Source organism: Salmo salar, chromosome 11 (assembly GCF_965601325.2).
Source record: "Salmo salar chromosome 11, fSalSal1, whole genome shotgun sequence".
NCBI lineage: Eukaryota > Metazoa > Chordata > Actinopteri > Salmoniformes > Salmonidae > Salmo > Salmo salar.
Genome location: NC_138301.1, coordinates 125,483,013 through 125,501,570, shown reverse-complemented (window position 1 = coordinate 125,501,570; position 18,558 = coordinate 125,483,013). Strand labels below are relative to the sequence as shown.

General features: G+C 48.7%; 1 protein-coding gene across 2 annotated transcripts in view; it reads right to left on the bottom strand.

The window, feature by feature from the left end:
- chek1 (checkpoint kinase 1) overlaps positions 1–18,558 on the bottom strand; it is a 40,229-nt gene that overhangs the window by 14,768 nt on the left and 6,903 nt on the right. For both annotated transcript variants that reach the window (XM_014129921.3, XM_045690328.2), the window contains exons 4-11: positions 9,730–9,838; positions 9,528–9,592; positions 8,357–8,426; positions 8,072–8,260; positions 7,760–7,864; positions 3,810–3,963; positions 3,367–3,529; positions 444–575 (exon numbers count right to left, since the gene is read on the bottom strand). In XM_014129921.3, the coding sequence (XP_013985396.1) occupies positions 444–575; positions 3,367–3,529; positions 3,810–3,963; positions 7,760–7,864; positions 8,072–8,260; positions 8,357–8,426; positions 9,528–9,592; positions 9,730–9,838 (987 nt within the window). The remainder of the gene's footprint in view (positions 1–443; positions 576–3,366; positions 3,530–3,809; positions 3,964–7,759; positions 7,865–8,071; positions 8,261–8,356; positions 8,427–9,527; positions 9,593–9,729; positions 9,839–18,558) is intronic.

Below are 18,558 nucleotides of genomic sequence, written 5' to 3'. Positions count from 1 at the left end.
GTACCTGGTTGGTGCAGGTGTGTCTGAAGGGGTGTGTGTGTGTGTGTGTGTGTGTGTGTGTGTGTGTGTGTGTGTGTGTGTAATGTAAAAATGGTTGGTGCAGGTGTGTCTGAAGGGGTGTGTGTGTGTGTGTGTGTGTGTGTGTGTGTGTGTGTGTGTGTAATGTAAAAATGGTTGGTGCAGGTGTGTGTGTGTGTGTGTGAGTGTGTAATGTAAAAATGGTTGGTGCAGGTGTGTGTGTGTGTGTGTGTGTGTGTGTGTGTGAAATGTAAAAATGGTTGGTGCGGGTGTGTCTGAAGGGGTGTGTGTGTGTAATGTAAAAATGGTTGGTGCAGGTGTGTCTGAAGGGGTGTGTGTGTGTACCTGGTTGGTGCAGGTGTGTCTGAAGGGGTGTGTGTGTGTGTACCTGGTTGGTACAGGTGTGTCTGAAGGGGTGTGTGTACCTGGTTGGTGCAGGTGTGTTTGAAGGTGTGGCCCAGGTCGATACAGGTGTCCCTCAGAGCGGAGCAGGAAGCTGAAGAGTCCAGAGTCGTAAAGAACCTCGTCATCCTCCGAACCAGCCGCTGCCACGGTGTCTACACACACACACACACACACACACACACACACACACACACACACACACACACACACACACACACACACACACACACACACACACACACACACACACACACACACACACACACACACACACACACACACACACACACGAGAGAGAGACAAGGAGATATGTTTAATTGATATAGAAAACAAGCAATAATACCGGAACATAAAAACACAAATTATTTCATGTTAAGTCTCAGGGTCCTTAGCTTAGTGATTTGCTTTGTGGGCACTACGGTGTTGAACACTGATCTGTAGTCAATGAACATCATTCTCACATAGGTGTTCCTTCTGTCCTGGTGGGAAAGGGCAGTGTGGAGTGCAATAGAGATTGCATCATCTGTGGATCTGTTTGGGCGGTATGCAAATTGGAGTGGGTCTAGGGTTTCTGGGATAATGGTGTTGATGTGAGCCATTACCAGTCTTTCAAAGCACTTCATGACTACAGACGTGAGTGCTACGGGTCTGTAGTCATTTAGGCAGGTTACCTTTGTGTTCTTGGGCACAGGGACTATGGTGGTCTGCTTGAAACATGTAGGTATTACAGACTCGGCCAGGGAGAGGTTGAAGCATGCATTCAAGCAGACCACCATAGTCCCTGGGCCCAAGAAAGCGAAGGTAACCTGCCTACATGAGCCATGAAGTGCTTTGAAAGGCTGGTCATGGCTCACATCAACACCATCCCAGAAACCCTAGACCCACTCCCAATTTGCATAGCACCCAACAGATCACACAATCTTGATCACACTGCCCTTTCCCACCTGGACAGAAGGAACACCTATGTGAGAATACTATTCATTGACTACAGCTCAGCTTTCAACACCATAGTGCCCTCAAAGCAAATCACTAAGCTAAGGACCCTGGGACTAAACACCTCCCTCTGCAACTGGATCCTGGACTCCCTGACGGGCCGTCCCCAGGTGGTGAGGGTAGGTAACAACATGTCTGCCACGCTGATCCTCAACACAGGGGCCCCTCAGCGGTGCGTACTCAGTCCCCTCCTGTACTCCCTGTTCACCCAAGGCTGCGTGGCCAAGCACCACTCCAACACCATCATTAAGTTTGCTGACGACACAACAGTGGTAGGCTTGATCAGACAACGAGAGCCTGGAGGTCAGAGACCTGGCCGTGTGGTGCCAGGAGAACAACCTCTCCCTCAATGTGATCAAGACAAAGGAGCAGATCGTGGACTACAGGAAAAGGAGGGCCGAACAAGCCCCCATTAACATCGATGGGGCTGTAGTGGAGCGTGTCGAGAGTTTAAAGTTCCTTGGTGTCCACATCACCAACGAACTATCATGGTCCAAACACACCAAGACAGTCGTGAAGAGGGTACGACAAAACCTTTTCCCCCTCAGGAGACCGCAAAGATTTGGCATGGGTCCCCAGATCCTCAAAAAGTTCTACAGCTGCACCATCGAGAGCATCCTGACCGGTTGCATCACGGTCTGGTATGGCAACTGCTCGGCATAGAGGGTAGCGCATACAGCGCAGTACATCAGTACGGCCAAGCTTCCTGACATCCAGGACCTCTACACTAGGCGGTGTCAGAGGAAGGCCCCAAAAATTGTCAAAAGACTCCAGTCACCCAAGTTACAGCCTGTTCTCTCTGCTACCGCACGGCAAGCGATACCGGAGCGCCAAGTCTAGTTCCAAAAGGCTCCTCCACAGCTTCTACCCCCAAGCCAAAAGACTGCTGAACAATTAATAAAATGGCCACCGGACTATTTACATTGACACCCCCCCCCTCGAGTTTTTACACTGCTGCTACTCGCTGTTGATTATCTATGCAGTCACTTTACCCATAACTAAATGTAGAAATGACCTCGACTAACCTGCACATTGACTCTGTACCGGTACCCCCTGTATATAGCCTCCACATTGACTCTGTACCGGTACCCCCTGTATATAGCCTCCACATTGACTCTGTACTGGTACCCCCTGTATATAGCCTCCACATTGACTCTGTACCGGTACCCCCTGTATATAGCCTCCACATTGACTCTGTACCGGTACCCCCTGTATATAGCCTCCACATTGACTCTGTACCGGTACCCCCTGTATATAGCCTCCACATTGACTCTGTACCGGTACCCCCTGTATATAGCCTCCACATTGACTCTGTACCGGTAGCCCCTGTATATAGCCTCCACATTGACTCGGTACAGGTACCCCCTGTATATAGCCTCCACATTGACTCTGTACCGGTACCCCCTGTATATAGCCTCCACATTGACTCTGTACCGGTACCCCCTGTATATAGCCTCCACATTGACTCTGTACTGGTACCCCCTGTATATAGCCTCCACATTGACTCTGTACCGGTACCCCCTGTATATAGCCTCCACATTGACTCTGTACCGGTACCCCCTGTATATAGCCTCCACATTGACTCTGTACCGGTACCCCCTGTATATAGCCTCCACATTGACTCGGTACTGGTACCCCCTGTATATAGCCTCATTGTTATTTTATAACATTTTTTACTTTAGTTTATTTGGTAAATATTTACTTAACTATTTCTTGAACTGCATTGTTGGTTAAGGGCTTGTAAGTATTTCATGGTAAGGTCTACACTTGAAGTCGGTGCATGTGACAAATAAAATTTGATTTGATCCTCTCAATCAGTACGACGTGAGACATTTTGACAGAAGTATCTAAATTCTAGTACAGAACTGTTGTCCACGTTTCCATGTTGTAGAATATAAAAAGTACCAAAGTTCAGTATAACCGTGCAACACTAGTGTGTGTGAGTGGTACCTGGCTGGGTCCAGGCGTGCCCAGTAGCTGACTCCCCAGCAGCATGTTGTCTGGTCTGGCCGGCTGAGAGAAGCTGACCTGGTCTGGCACTCCGACACACACACTTCCCTCCCACACACCGAGCGCTGGGTCTGGCTGGGAGCTGGAGAACTGCACCCTATCACTACACACACACACACACACACACACACACACACACACACACCATTACTCCGCTGCTCCCAACTCCCCCTGAGAGTGGGGTCACAGCCAGGGTCTGCCACTATCGACGGCCACCCTGGAGAAATTAGGGTTAAGTGTCTTGCTCAAGAGCACATCGGCAAATTCTACACATTCAAACTATTAACCGTTCAGTGACTGGCCCAATGCGCTAGGTTTCCTGCCGCCCGTAGCAACACTAGACACAAACACACACAAACAATAACAGTTATAAAACAACCCACCTGTTGTTCCTGTGTAGTAGTAGTCTGTCAGAGCGTAGCAGGTTGTTGTGAGAGGCTACGGGTGTGAAGGTCTGAATGAACCACGGGTCGGTCTTCAGATCAGAGATAGATAGCCTCTCTTCTGGCAAAGCCTGGAGTAGTTTAGATAGTAGGCCTAAACCCACATCAATAAATACAATTATATATAACCGAATACATGTATGTCTAAACTCCACAGTTCTATCTACTGGTGTGTGTATGTCACACACTCGAAAGTTTTGGCTCAATTAGAAAAGTCCTTGTTTTTGAAAGAAAAGCTATTTTTTTGTCCATTAAAATAACATCAAATTGATCAAAAATACAGTGTAGACACTGAAGATCTCATACAACGCTGTGTACTACTCCCTTCACAGAACAGAGCAAACTGGCTCTAACCAGAATAGACAGAGGAGTGGGAGGCCCCGGTGCACAACTGAGCAAGAGGACAAGTACATTAGAGTGTCTAGTTTGAGAAACAGATGCCTCACAAGTCCTCAACTGGCAGCTTCATTAATTAGTACCGGCAAAACACCAGTCTCAACGTCAACAGTGAAGAGGCGACTCCGGGATGCTGCCCTTCTAGGCAGAGTTCCTCTGTCCAGTGTCTGTGTTCTTTTGCCCATCTTAATCTTTTCTTTTTATTGGCCAGTCTGAGATATGGCTTTTTCTTTGCAACTCTGCCTAGAAGGGCAGCATCCCGGAGTCGCCTCTTCACTGTTGACGTTGAGACTGGTGTTTTGTAGGGGTGTCTTTTTTTAAGTAGGAAAGTCAGTTAAGAACAAATACTTATTTACAATGACGGCCTAGCAAAAGGCCTCCTGCAGGGACGGTAGCTGCTACTGAACTAGTTAAATGGCCAGTTTTTTTGCTTCTTTAAATCAGAACAACAGTTTTGAGCTGTGCTAACATACTTGCAAAAGGGTTTTCTAATTGTCTGGGTTGTCTGGGTTGGCGCCCCCCCCTTGGGTTGAGCCGTGGCGGAGATCTCTGTGGGCTATACTCGGCCTTGTCTCAGGATGGTAAGTTGGTGGTTGAAGATATCCCTCTAGTGGTGTGGGGGCTGTGCTTTGGCAAAGTGGGTGGGGTTATATCCTGCCTGTTTGGCCCTGTCCGGGGGTATTGTCGGATGGGGCCACAGTGTCTTCTGATCCCTCCTGTCTCAGCCTCCAGTATTTATGCTGCAGTAGTTTATGTGTCGGGGGGCTAGGGTCAGTCTGTTACATCTGGAGTATTTCTCTTGTCTTATCCGGTGTCCTGTGAGAATTTAAATATGCTCTCTCTAATTCTCTCTTTCTCTCGGAGGACCTGAGCCCTAGGACCATGCCTCAGGACTACCTGGTATGATGACTCCTTGCTGTCCCCAGTCCACCTGGCCGTGCTGCTGCTCCAGTTTCAACTGTTCTGCCTGCGGCTATGGAACCCTGACCTGTTCACCGGACGTGCTTGTTGCACCCTCGACAACTACTATGATTATTATTATTTGACCATGCTGGTCATTTATGAACATTTTAACATCTTGACCATGTTCTGTTATAATATCCACCCTGCACAGCCAGAAGAGGACTGGCCACCCCTCATAGCCTGGTTCCTCTCTAGGTTTTGGCTTTTCTAGGGAGTTTTTCCTAGCCACCGTGCTTCTACACCTGCATTGCTTGCTGTTTGGGGTTTTAGGCTGGGTTTCTGTACAGCACTTTAATATAATCAGCTGATGTAAGAAGGGCTTTATAAATAAATTTGATTTGATCAATAAGCCTTTTAAAATGATAAACTTGAATTAGCTAACACAACGTGCCATTGGAACACAGGAGTGATGGTTGCTGATAATGAGCCTCTGAACGCCTATGTAGATATTCCATTAAAAAAGCCGTTTCCAGCTACAATAGTCATTTACAACAATAATGTCTTCACTGTATTTCTGATCAATTTGATGTTATTTTAATGGACCAAAAAACTGCTTTAAAAAAAAAAGAGTAAACAATTTAATCAAGAACATTTCTAAGTGACCCCAAACTTTTAAAAGGTAGTGTATTATATATACCCATTATATATACAGATCTATTATATATATATTATATTATATTATATATACACACACATCATATCTCTATATAGAACCATGGAGTTCAGACACATCAATAAATACAGTTGGAGTCGGAGGTTTACATTCACTTAGGTTGGAGTCAATAAAACTCATTTTTCAACCACTCCACACATTTCTTGTTAACAAACTATAGTTTTGGCAAGTCGGTTAGGACATCTACTTTGTCCATGACAAGTAATTTTCCAACAATTGTTTACAGACAGATTATTTCACTTATAACTCACTGTATCACAATTCCAGTGGGTCAGAAGTTTACATACACTAAGTTGACTGTGCCTTTAAACAGCTTGGAAAATTCCAGAAAATTATGTCATGGCTTTAGAAGCTTCTGATAGGCTATTTGACATCATTTGAGTCAGTTGGAGGTGTACCTGTGGATGTATTTCAAGGCCTACCTTCAAACTCAGTGCCTCTTTGCTTGACATCATGGGAAAATCAAAAGAAATCAGCCAAGACCTCAGAAAAAAAATTGTGGACCTCCACAAGTCTGGTTCATCCTTGGGAGCAATTTCCAAACGCCTGAAGGTACCACGTTCATCTGTACAAACAATAGTACGCAAGTATAAACACCATGGGACCACACAGCCGTCATACCGCTCAGGAAGGAGACACGTTCTGTCTCCTAGAGATTAATGTACTTTGGTGCGAAAAGTGCAAATCAATCCCAGAACAACAGCAAAGGACCTTGTGAAGATGCTGGAGGAAACAGGTACAAAAGTATCTACATCCACAGTAAAACGAGTCCTATATCGACATAACCTGAAAGGCCGCTCAGCAAGGAAGAAGCCACTGCTCCAAAACCGCCATAAAAAAGCCAGACTACGGTTTGCAACTGCACATGGGGACAAAGCTCGTACTTTTTGGAGAAATGTCCTCTGGTCTGATGAAACAAAAATAGAACTGTTTGGCCATAATGACCATCGTTATGTTTGGAGGAAAAAGGGGGAGGCTTGCAAGCTGAAGAACAACATCCCAACCGTGAAGCATGGGGGTGGCAGCATCATGTTGTGGGGGTGCTTTGCTGCAGGAGGGACTGGTGCACTTCACAATATAGATGGCATCATGAGAAAGGAAACTTTGTGGATATATTGAAGCAACATCTCAAGACATCAGTCAGGAAGTTAAAGCTTGGTCACAAATGGGTCTTCCAAATGGACAATGACCCCAAGCATACTTCCAAAGTTGTGGCAAAATGGCTTAAGGACAACAAAGTCAAGGTATTGGAGTGGCCATCACAAAGCCCTGAACTCAATCCCATAGAAAATGTGTGGGCAGAACTGAAAAAGTGTGTGTGAGCAAGGAGGCCGACAAACCTGACTCAGTTACACCAGCTCTGTCAGGAGGAATGGGCCAAAATTCACCCAATTTATTGTGGGAAGCTTGTGGAAGGCTACCCGAAACGTTTGACCCAAGTTAAACAATTTAAAGGCAGTGCTACCAAATACTAATTGAGTGTATGTAAACTTCTGACCTACTGGGAATGTGATGAAAGAAATAAAAGCTGAAATAAATCACTCTACTATTATTCTGACATTTCACATTCTTAAAATAAAGTGTTGATCCTAACTGACCTAAGACAGGGAATTTTTACTAGGATTAAATGTCAGGAATTGTGAAAAACGGAACTTAAATGTATTTGGTTAAGGTGTACGTAAACTTCCGACTTCACCTGCATATAGAATCATGGAGTTTAGACAATAGATCCATGGAGTTGACACAAATCTATATTTATATCTATCTATACACACATTTCTATATCTCTATATATATATATCTATCTATCCACACACATTTCTCTCTATATATATAGGGGGGGGGTGTGGGGTCTTACTGAGGGGGGTGTGTTTAATCTTCTTCCAGGGGGAGAGGTAGGTCTTCTTCTGCAGCCAATCAGAATATTCCTGGCAGCTCTCGCTGGGCTGGTCCCACGGCAACTCTGTAACCATAGCAACACGGTCACACACACACAGAGGTTCCAGAGCAACTTTCCAATGTCACACAAACTGTTCACTTCATATTTTAAGTATCCCTATATTTCTGTTATTAGTGTGCCTGCGCAGGAGTCTCGTTGTAGATGAACCAGGTATTGTACTAAACTAAACTGGAACCTTGTCGTATTTGAGTTCACACACACCACCCTTACCTCCAGCCAGCATGGCGGTGAGGACGATGCCGCAGGCCCAGACGTCAGCTGGTTGAGCGCTGAACTCTGATTTGCTGAGCAGCTCAGGCGCGACGTACGGAAGAGTTCCACACAGCCTGTTCAGACGCCGCTCTCGCCCACGGTGACGGAACATCGTAGCTAGACCGAAGTCCGACAACTTCAGGTTATCTACACACACACACAAGTAGCAGAACACAGTATACACCATTATGTCAAAGTCAAATGAGCACTACTAGCACACACTCAGTCAAAACACACACACACCTTTATCGTCCAGGAGAATGTTCTCAGGCTTGATGTCTCTGTGGGTGATACCTACACTGTGGAGATATTCCTAGAGGGAGAGCAGGGGAGAGGGAGTGCGGGGGAGAGGGAGAGCAGGGGAGAGGGAGAGCAGGGGAGAGGGAGAGCAGGGGAGAGGGAGAGCAGGGGAGAGGGAGAGCAGGGGAGAGGGAGAGCAGGGGAGAGGGAGAGCAGGGGAGAGGGAGTGCGGGGGAGAGGGAGTGCGGGGGAGAGGGAGAGCAGGGGAGAGGGAGAGCAGGGGAGAGGGAGAGCAGGGGAGAGGGAGTGCGGGGGAGAGGGAGAGCAGGGGAGAGGGAGAGCAGGGGAGAGGGAGTGCGGGGGAGAGGGAGAGCAGGGGAGAGGGAGAGCAGGGGAGAGGGAGAGCAGGGGAGAGGGAGTGCGGGGGAGAGGGAGAGCAGGGGAGAGGGAGAGCAGGGGAGAGGGAGTGCGGGGGAGAGGGAGAGCAGGGGAGAGGGAGAGCAGGGGAGAGGGAGAGCAGGGGAGAGGGAGTGCGGGGGAGAGGGAGAGCGGGGGAGAGGGAGTGCGGGGGGAAGAGGGCGAGCGAGAGAGAGCGCGTGGGGGAAGAGAGAGAGAGATTAAATCCAGTATATGCCATTTAGCAGATGCTTTTATCTAAAATGACATTTTACATATGGGTGGTCCCAGGAATCAAACCCCAAGCGCCATGCTCTACCAACTGAGCTACAGAAGACCATGGATGATCAAGACTGCAAGTCTACTCTAGGGCCCCCCTGACCTCTAGGCCCCCCCCCCCCCCCCCCCGACCTCTAGGGGCCTTCCCCCCCCGACCTCTAGGGGCGCTGCATAGTTAAAGAATAGCTAGGCCTATGTAAAGGACATCATGCTGATTGCGTCGGGAGTACCACTTCCTCCCGATTCGGCCCATACCTGGTGTGAACTCGGGACCTCTGCCTTGCTAGCACACGTGACCCGTCCTCCTGAGATTGTATCTGCTACTCTAATGAACAGCATATAGATAAAGGAACCAAGCGAGAACACAACCCTTACAGCTCAGTACCCTCGAATGCCGGAGGGTATTGACAAAAAAGGACATTGCAACAACGCTACACCCTGTTTCTGCCTCAGTCCCTTTAACCCCGACCTCTAACCCTCCTGGATAACTGTCACTCACCACAGCTGCTATCAACTGCTGGAAAAACCTGTGAGCTTCTCTCTCTGGCATCCCCAAATCAGGCTCTGAGAGAGAGAGAGAGAGAGAGAGAGAGAGAGAGAGAAGTAGAGTTGTTTAAGTGTGAGATGGCCCCTAGCCTGAGATAGGATTCAAATCAGCCAATCTCAGTGTTGTGATTGGCTGCTGGCTCTATCAGTCTCACCAATCCTGTCGAATAGCTCTCCACCGCTGCAGTACTCCAGGAACAGATAGACAGTCGGCCCCTCCCTCCGGTGGCCGAAGAAACGCACTACGTTAGGATGGGACAGAACCTGTAACGAAACACACAACCAACAAATCCATGAGAAAGCAAAAAATATTAAAATATCGATGATATATATAATATATATATATCATCGATATTTTAAAAAATATATATATTTCTTTTTAAATCAATGACCAATATATATTTTTTTCAGATGATAAATAAAACGACAAAGACATAAGTCAGAAAGACAGACAGACAGAGACAGGTAGGCGGGCAGACAGACAGAGACAGGTAGGCGGGCAGACAGACAGAGACAGGTAGGCGGGCAGACAGACAGAGACAGGTAGGCGGGCAGACAGACAGAGACAGGTAGGCGGGCAGACAGACAGAGACAGGTAGGCGGGCAGACAGACAGAGACAGGTAGGCGGGCAGGCAGACAGAGACAGGTAGGCAGGCAGGCAGACAGACAGAGACAGGTAGGCAGGCAGACAGACAGAGACAGGTAGGTAGGCAGGCAGACAGACCTGCTGTTTTCTACTCTCTCTACCGCACCTGCTGTCTAACTCTGAATGATCGGCTATGAAAAGCCAATTGACATTTTCTCCTGAGGTGCTGACTTGTTGCACCCTCGGACAACCACTGTGATTATTATTTGACCCTGCTGGTCATCTATGAACATTTGAACAACTTGACCATGTTCTGTTATAATATCCACCCTGCACAGCCAGAAGAGGACTGGCCACCCCTAATAGCCTGGTTCCTCTCTACCCAGTACAGCCAGTAGAGGACTGGCCACCCCTAATAGCCTGGTTCCTCTCTACCCAGTACAGCCAGTAGAGGACTGGCCACCCCTCAGAGCCTGGTTCCTCTGGTCTACCCAGTACAGCCAGTAGAGGACTTGCCACCCCTCAGAGCCTGGTTCCTCTCTAGGTTTCTTCCTAGGTTCCTGCCTTTCGAGGGAGTTTTTCCTAGCCGCCGTGCTTCTACACCTGCATTGCTTGCTGTTTGAGGTTTTATGCTGGGTTTCTGTACAGCACTTTGAGATATCAGCTGATGTAAAAAGGGCTTTATAAATACATTAGACAGACAGACAGAGACAGACAGAGACAGACAGAGACAGACAGACAGACAGACAGACCAGGGTTGGGTAGGTTACTTTCTAAATGTAATAAGTTAGTTACAATTTACCTGTCTAAAATTGTAATCAGTAACGTAACTTTCAGATTACCTGAACTCAGTAATGTAATCTGATTACATTCTGTTACTTTTAGATTACTTTCCCCTTAAGAGGCATTACAAGACAAAAGCATGTTACCAACTGAACGACATCTATTGATTTATCCTGCAATGTTAAAGTTTACATAGCTGGCCATATATGGATGTTACCGTTTACTTTATGGGTTGGTTATGTAGGCTTCTGCTAACCCATCGCTTTCTACTACATATAATAATACGATTCAATTATATCTTTACATTAAAAATCTATCAGAATTACAGTCATTCCAATAAACCCCTATTACCCGGCAGGTAGCCTAGTGGTTAGAGTGGAGGGGAGGCAGGTAGCCTAGCGGTTAGAGTGGGGGGGGGGGGGGGGGAGGCAGGTAGCCTAGTGGTTAGAGTGGAGGGGGGGGAGGCAGGTAGCCTAGTGGTTAGAGTGGAGGGGGGGGGAGGCAGGTAGCCTAGTGGTTAGAGTGGAGGGGGGGGGAGGCAGGTAGCCTAGTGGTTAGAGTGGAGGGGGGGGGAGGCAGGTAGCCTAGTGGTTAGAGTGGAGGGGGGGGGAGGCAGGTAGCCTAGTGGTTAGAGTGGAGGGGGGGGGAGGCAGGTAGCCTAGTGGTTAGAGTGGAGGGGGGGGGAGGCAGGTAGCCTAGTGGTTAGAGTGGAGGGGGGGGGAGGCAGGTAGCCTAGTGGTTAGAGTGGAGGGGGGGGGAGGCAGGTAGCCTAGTGGTTAGAGTGGAGGGGGGGGAGGCAGGTAGCCTAGCGGTTAGAGTGGAGGGGGGAGGCAGGTAGCCTAGCGGTTAGAGTGGAGGGGGGAGGCAGGTAGCCTAGCGGTTAGAGTGGAGGGGCGGCAGGTAGCCTAGCGGTTAGAGTGGAGGGGCGGCAGGTAGCCTAGCGGTTAGAGTGTAGGGGAGGCAGGTAGCCTAGCGGTTAGAGTGGAGGGGCGGCAGGTAGCCTAGCGGTTAGAGTGGAGGGGCGGCAGGTAGTCTAGCGGTTAGAGTGGAGGGGAGGCAGGTAGCCTAGCGGTTAGAGTGGAGGGGCGGCAGGTAGCCTAGCGGTTAGAGTGGAGGGGCGGCAGGTAGCCTAGCGGTTAGAGTGGAGGGGCGGCAGGTAGCCTAGCGGTTAGAGTGGAGGGGCGGCAGGTAGCCTAGCGGTTAGAGTGGAGGGGCGGCAGGTAGCCTAGCGGTTAGAGTGGAGGGGCGGCAGGTAGCCTAGCGGTTAGAGTGGAGGGGAGGCAGGTAGCCTAGCGGTTAGAGTGGAGGGGGGCAGGTAGCCTAGCGGTTAGAGTGGAGGGGCGGCAGGTAGCCTAGCGGTTAGAGTGGAGGGGGGCAGGTAGCCTAGTGGTTAGAGTGGAGGGGCGGCAGGTAGTCTAGTGGTTAGAGTGGAGGGGCGGCAGGTAGTCTAGTGGTTAGAGTGGAGGGGCGGCAGGTAGTCTAGCGGTTAGAGTGTAGGGGCGGCAGGTAGCCTAGCGGTTAGAGTGTAGGGGCTGCAGGTAGCCTAGCGGTTAGAGTGTAGGGGCTGCAGGTAGCCTAGCGGTTAGAGTGTAGGGGAGGCAGGTAGCCTAGCGGTTAGAGTGGAGGGGCGGCAGGTAGCCTAGCGGTTAGAGTGGAGGGGCGGCAGGTAGCCTAGCGGTTAGAGTGTAGGGGAGGCAGGTAGCCTAGCGGTTAGAGTGGAGGGGCGGCAGGTAGCCTAGCGGTTAGAGTGGAGGGGCGGCAGGTAGCCTAGCGGTTAGAGTGGGGGGGGGGGGGGCAGGTAGCCTAGCGGTTAGAGTGGAGGGGGGGGGAGGCAGGTAGCCTAGTGGTTAGAGTGGAGGGGCGGCAGGTAGTCTAGCGGTTAGAGTGTAGGGGCTGCAGGTAGCCTAGCGGTTAGAGTGTAGGGGCTGCAGGTAGCCTAGCGGTTAGAGTGTAGGGGAGGCAGGTAGCCTAGCGGTTAGAGTGGAGGGGCGGCAGGTAGCCTAGCGGTTAGAGTGGAGGGGCGGCAGGTAGCCTAGCGGTTAGAGTGTAGGGGAGGCAGGTAGCCTAGCGGTTAGAGTGGAGGGGCGGCAGGTAGCCTAGCGGTTAGAGTGGAGGGGCGGCAGGTAGCCTAGCGGTTAGAGTGGGGGGGGGGGGGGGGGGGGCAGGTAGCCTAGCGGTTAGAGTGGAGGGGGGGGGAGGCAGGTAGCCTAGTGGTTAGAGTGGAGGGGGGGGGAGGCAGGTAGCCTAGTGGTTAGAGTGGAGGGGGGGGGAGGCAGGTAGCCTAGTGGTTAGAGTGGAGGGGGGGGAGGCAGGTAGCCTAGTGGTTAGAGTGGAGGGGGGGGAGGCAGGTAGCCTAGTGGTTAGAGTGGAGGGGGAGGCAGGTAGCCTAGTGGTTAGAGTGGAGGGGAGGCAGGTAGCCTAGTGGTTAGAGTGGAGGGGGGGGCGGCAGGTAGCCTAGTGGTTAGAGTGGAGGGGAGGCAGGTAGCCTAGTGGTTAGAGTGGAGGGGGGGGCGGCAGGTAGCCTAGTGGTTAGAGTGGAGGGGAGGCAGGTAGCCTAGTGGTTAGAGTGGAGGGGGGGGCGGCAGGTAGCCTAGTGGTTAGAGTGGAGGGGAGGCAGGTAGCCTAGTGGTTAGATTGGAAGGGAGGCAGGTAGCCTAGTGGTTAGAGTGTAGGGGCGGCAGGTATCCTAGTGGTTAGAGTGGAGGGGCGGCAGGTAGCCTAGTGGTTAGAGTGTAGGGGAGGCAGGTAGCCTAGTGGTTAGAGTGTAGGGGAGGCAGGTAGCCTAGTGGTTAGAGTGTAGGGGAGGCAGGTAGCCTAGTGGTTAGAGTGGAGGGGAGGCAGGTAGCCTAGTGGTTAGAGTGGAGGGGAGGCAGGTAGCCTAGCGGTTAGAGTGGAGGGGAGGCAGGTAGCCTAGCGGTTAGAGTGAAGGGGAGGCAGGTAGCCTAGCGGTTAGAGTGGAGGGGCGGCAGGTAGCCTAGCGGTTAGAGTGGAGGGGCGGCAGGTAGCCTAGCGGTTAGAGTGGAGGGGCGGCAGGTAGCCTAATGGTTAGAGTGGAGGGGCGGCAGGTAGCCTAGCGGTTAGAGTGGAGGGGAGGCAGGTAGCCTAGCGGTTAGAGTGGAGGGGCGGCAGGTAGCCTAGTGGTTAGAGTGGAGGGGCGGCAGGTAGCCTAGTGGTTAGAGTGGAGGGGGGGCAGGTAGCCTAGTGGTTAGAGTGGAGGGGAGGCAGGTAGCCTAGTGGTTAGAGTGGAGGGGGGGCCAGGTAGCCTAGTGGTTAGAGTGGAGGGGGGGGCGGCAGGTAGCCTAGTGGTTAGAGTGGAGGGGAGGCAGGTAGCCTAGTGGTTAGAGTGGAGGGGAGGCAGGTAGCCTAGCGGTTAGAGTGGAGGGGAGGCAGGTAGCCTAGTGGTTAGAGTGGAGGGGAGGCAGGTGGCCTAGCGGTTAGAGTGGAGGGGCGGCAGGTGGCCTAGTGGTTAGAGTGGAGGGACGGCAGGTAGCCTAGTGGTTATAGTGGAGGGGAGGCAGGTAGCCTAGTGGTTAGAGTGTAGGGGAGGCAGGTAGCCTAGTGGTTAGAGTGGAGGGGAGGCAGGTAGCCTAGTGGTTAGAGTGGAGGGGAGGCAGGTAGCCTAGTGGTTAGAGTGGAGGGGAGGCAGGTGGCCTGTTCTTAACTGACTTGCCTCGTTAAATAAATAAAAATGTTAAGGAATAGGACTTGGAAGAATAGATTAGCCAAATTGTTTTACTTGAGAATGACCCCAATACTAAGGACTTATTAGCCAGCCCTACTCTGTTTATGAATTTGTTGTCATGGAGAAGTGATTGGGCTCATTGATTTGAGTTCAAAAATAAATACCCCGCTCATGGAAGGTGATGCTTTGCCAAGAGTGTGCAAAGCTGTCATCAAGGCAAAGGTTGGCTACTTTGAATAATCAAAAATATATTTGGCTTTGTTTAACACTTTTTTGGTTACTACATTATTCCATATGTGTTATTTCATAGTTTTGATGTCTTCATTATTATTCTACAATGTAGAAAAAAGTTTTAAAAAAAAATTAAAAAAAATGAATGTAGGCGTGTGCAAACTTGACTGGTACTGTATAAAAATTCAGCAAAATAAGAAACGTCTTCTCACTGTCAACTGCGTTTATTTTCAGCAAACTGAACAAGTTCCACAGACATGGAATAATGTGTCCCTGTTTAGTGTCCTATGTTTTCATAACTGTGACCTTAATTGCCTACCGTCTGTAAGCTGTTAGTGTCTTAACGACCGGTCCACAGGTGCATGTTCATTAGTTGTTTATGGTTCATTGAACCAGCAGGGGAACCAGTGTTTAAACCCTTTACAATGTTATTTGTTGCCAAGACGTCACTGCAAATGACACTCAAGTCTTGAGAAAAAAAAACAATACACTAATATTGCAGTTACCACGACAGCCTTTATAATAGAACGCTTGTTACCGCGACAGCCTTTATAATAGAACGCTTGTTACCACGACAGCCTTTATAATAGAACGCTTGTTACCGCGACAGCCTTTACAATAGAACGCTTGTTACCGCGACAGCCTTTATAATAGAACGCTTGTTACCACGACAGCCTTTATAATAGAACGCTTGTTACCACGACAGCCTTTATAATAGAACGCTTGTTACCACGACAGCCTTTATAATAGAACGCTTGTTACCGCGACAGCCTTTACAATAGAACGCTTGTTACCGCGACAGCCTTTATAATAGAACGCTTGTTACCACGACAGCCTTTATAATAGAACGCTCGTTACCACGACAGCCTTTATAATAGAACGCTCGTTACCACGACAGCCTTTATAATAGAACGCTTGTTACCACGACAGCCTTTATAATAGAACGCTTGTTACCACGACAGCCTTTATAATAGAACGCTTGTTACCACGACAGCCTTTATAATAGAACGCTTGTTACCACGACAGCCTTTATAATAGAACGCTTGTTACCACGACAGCCTTTATAATAGAACGCTTGTTACCGCGACAGCCTTTACAATAGAACGCTTGTTACCGCGACAGCCTTTACAATAGAACGCTTGTTACCGCGACAGCCTTTACAATAGAACGCTTGTTACCGCGACAGCCTTTACAATAGAACGCTTGTTACCGCGACAGCCTTTACAATAGAACGCTTGTTACCGCGACAGCCTTTACAATAGAACGCTTGTTACCGCGACAGCCTTTACAATAGAACGCTTGTTACCGCGACAGCCTTTACAATAGAACGCTTGTTACCGCGACAGCCTTTACAATAGAACGCTTGTTACCGCGACAGCCTTTACAATAGAACGCTTGTTACCGCGACAGCCTTTACAATAGAACGCTTGTTACCGCGACAGCCTTTACAATAGAACGCTTGTTACCGCGACAGCCTTTACAATAGAACGCTTGTTACCGCGACAGCCTTTACAATAGAACGCTTGTTACCGCGACAGCCTTTACAATAGAACGCTTGTTACCGCGACAGCCTTTACAATAGAACGCTTGTTACCGCGACAGCCTTTACAATAGAACGCTTGTTACCGCGACAGCCTTTACAATAGAACGCTTGGTACCGCGACAGCCTTTACAATAGAACGCTTGTTACCGCGACAGCCTTTACAATAGAACGCTTGTTACCGCGACAGCCTTTACAATAGAACGCTTGTTACCGCGACAGCCTTTACAATAGAACGCTTGTTACCGCGACAGCCTTTACAATAGAACGCTTGTTACCGCGACAGCCTTTACAATAGAACGCTTGTTACCGCGACAGCCTTTACAATAGAACGCTTGTTACCGCGACAGCCTTTACAATAGAACGCTTGTTACCGCGACAGCCTTTACAATAGAACGCTTGTTACCGCGACAGCCTTTACAATAGAACGCTTGTTACCGCGACAGCCTTTACAATAGAACGCTTGTTACCGCGACAGCCTTTATAATAGAACGCTTGTTACCGCGACAGCCTTTATAATAGAACGCTTGTTACCACGACAGCCTTTATAATAGAACGCTTGTTACCACGACAGCCTTTATAATAGAACGCTTGTTACCACGACAGCCTTTATAATAGAACGCTTGTTACCACGACAGCCTTTATAATAGAACGCTTGTTACCACGACAGCCTTTATAATAGAACGCTTGTTAACACGACAGCCTTTATAATAGAACGCTTGTTACCACGACAGCCTTTATAATAGAACGCTTGTTACCACGACAGCCTTTATAATAGAACGCTTGTTACCACGACAGCCTTTATAATAGAACGCTTGTTACCACGACAGCCTTTATAATAGAACGCTTGTTACCACGACAGCCTTTATAATAGAACGCTTGTTACCACGACAGCCTGTATAATAGAACGCTTGTTACCACGACAGCCTGTATAATAGAACGCTTGTTACCACGACAGCCTGTATAATAGAACGCTTGTTACCACGACAGCCTTTATAATAGAACGCTTGTTACCACGACAGCCTTTATAATAGAACGCTCGTTACCACGACAGCCTGTATAATAGAACGCTTGTTACCACGACAGCCTGTATAATAGAACGCTTGTTACCACGACAGCCTTTATAATAGAACGCTTGTTACCATGACAGCCTTTATAATAGAATGCTGGTGACCACACATCTAAATATTGCACGTGGGGAAAAAAAACATCTTAAGTAGAAATACAATGAAACGAATAGACATTCTATTTTTGCTCTATTATAGTGGCCAGTATAGTAGTCGATCAAGTGCACAAGGCTACATGTGCAGAAATTACATTCACTGAGTAAAACATTTAATAATCTCACTTCTCACACACAAGAGTTACTGTCAAGTTCAACACAATAAAAGCAATATCTTTGGGCTTCACGGCACATTATTACATTTCACACTTTCTGCTTGTGGACATCTGTTCTACAATGTGCCAGCAGCAGAGCATGATACTCTTTGTTGGTATAACTGATCTCTTTCAGGCAGAGAGTACACCTGGCATACCCCTTTATATCCACTGTATTGAAGAAGTGAGACAGAGGGAAAGTGTGTGGTCTTCCCTTCACCTCTATAGAGGCATCCAGCTCCAGCTACTCTTAACTGTTTAACAAGCAACGCCTCATTTTCACCTAATTCTCTCATTCTGAAAATAAATCACATACTGTAAAAGGAAAACATTAGTTCACAGATAGTAGCTAGTTAATATTTCACACAGATAGTAGCTAGTTAACATTTCACACAGATTGCCAGCTTGAGGAACGGCAAGGAGTCCTATAACGTTACAAGTTAATACTATAGCAAATTTGGTTAGGTTACTAACGTTGGCTCATCTGATGTTGACAATTAGCCAGCTAATTTTTCACACCATAAACTCAATTATTTGATCAGTTAAGTTGGCTAAATGTTGCTGAACATTTCTCTGGCTAGCTAACGGAGAATTCGATCCAGCTAACAAGATACTTAATGCTAATCATTCTTGTTCCACCACACTTTCTCCCTCAGCTCAAACTTTCTAAATGCAGGTTGTTTATCGGTTACAGGTCATGAAGTACTGCTTCATCACCTTCTCACCCCGGTCTCCGTCGTCAAGACGTCTCACCTCTCTGTTACCTCTCCATTACCGTTCAGGG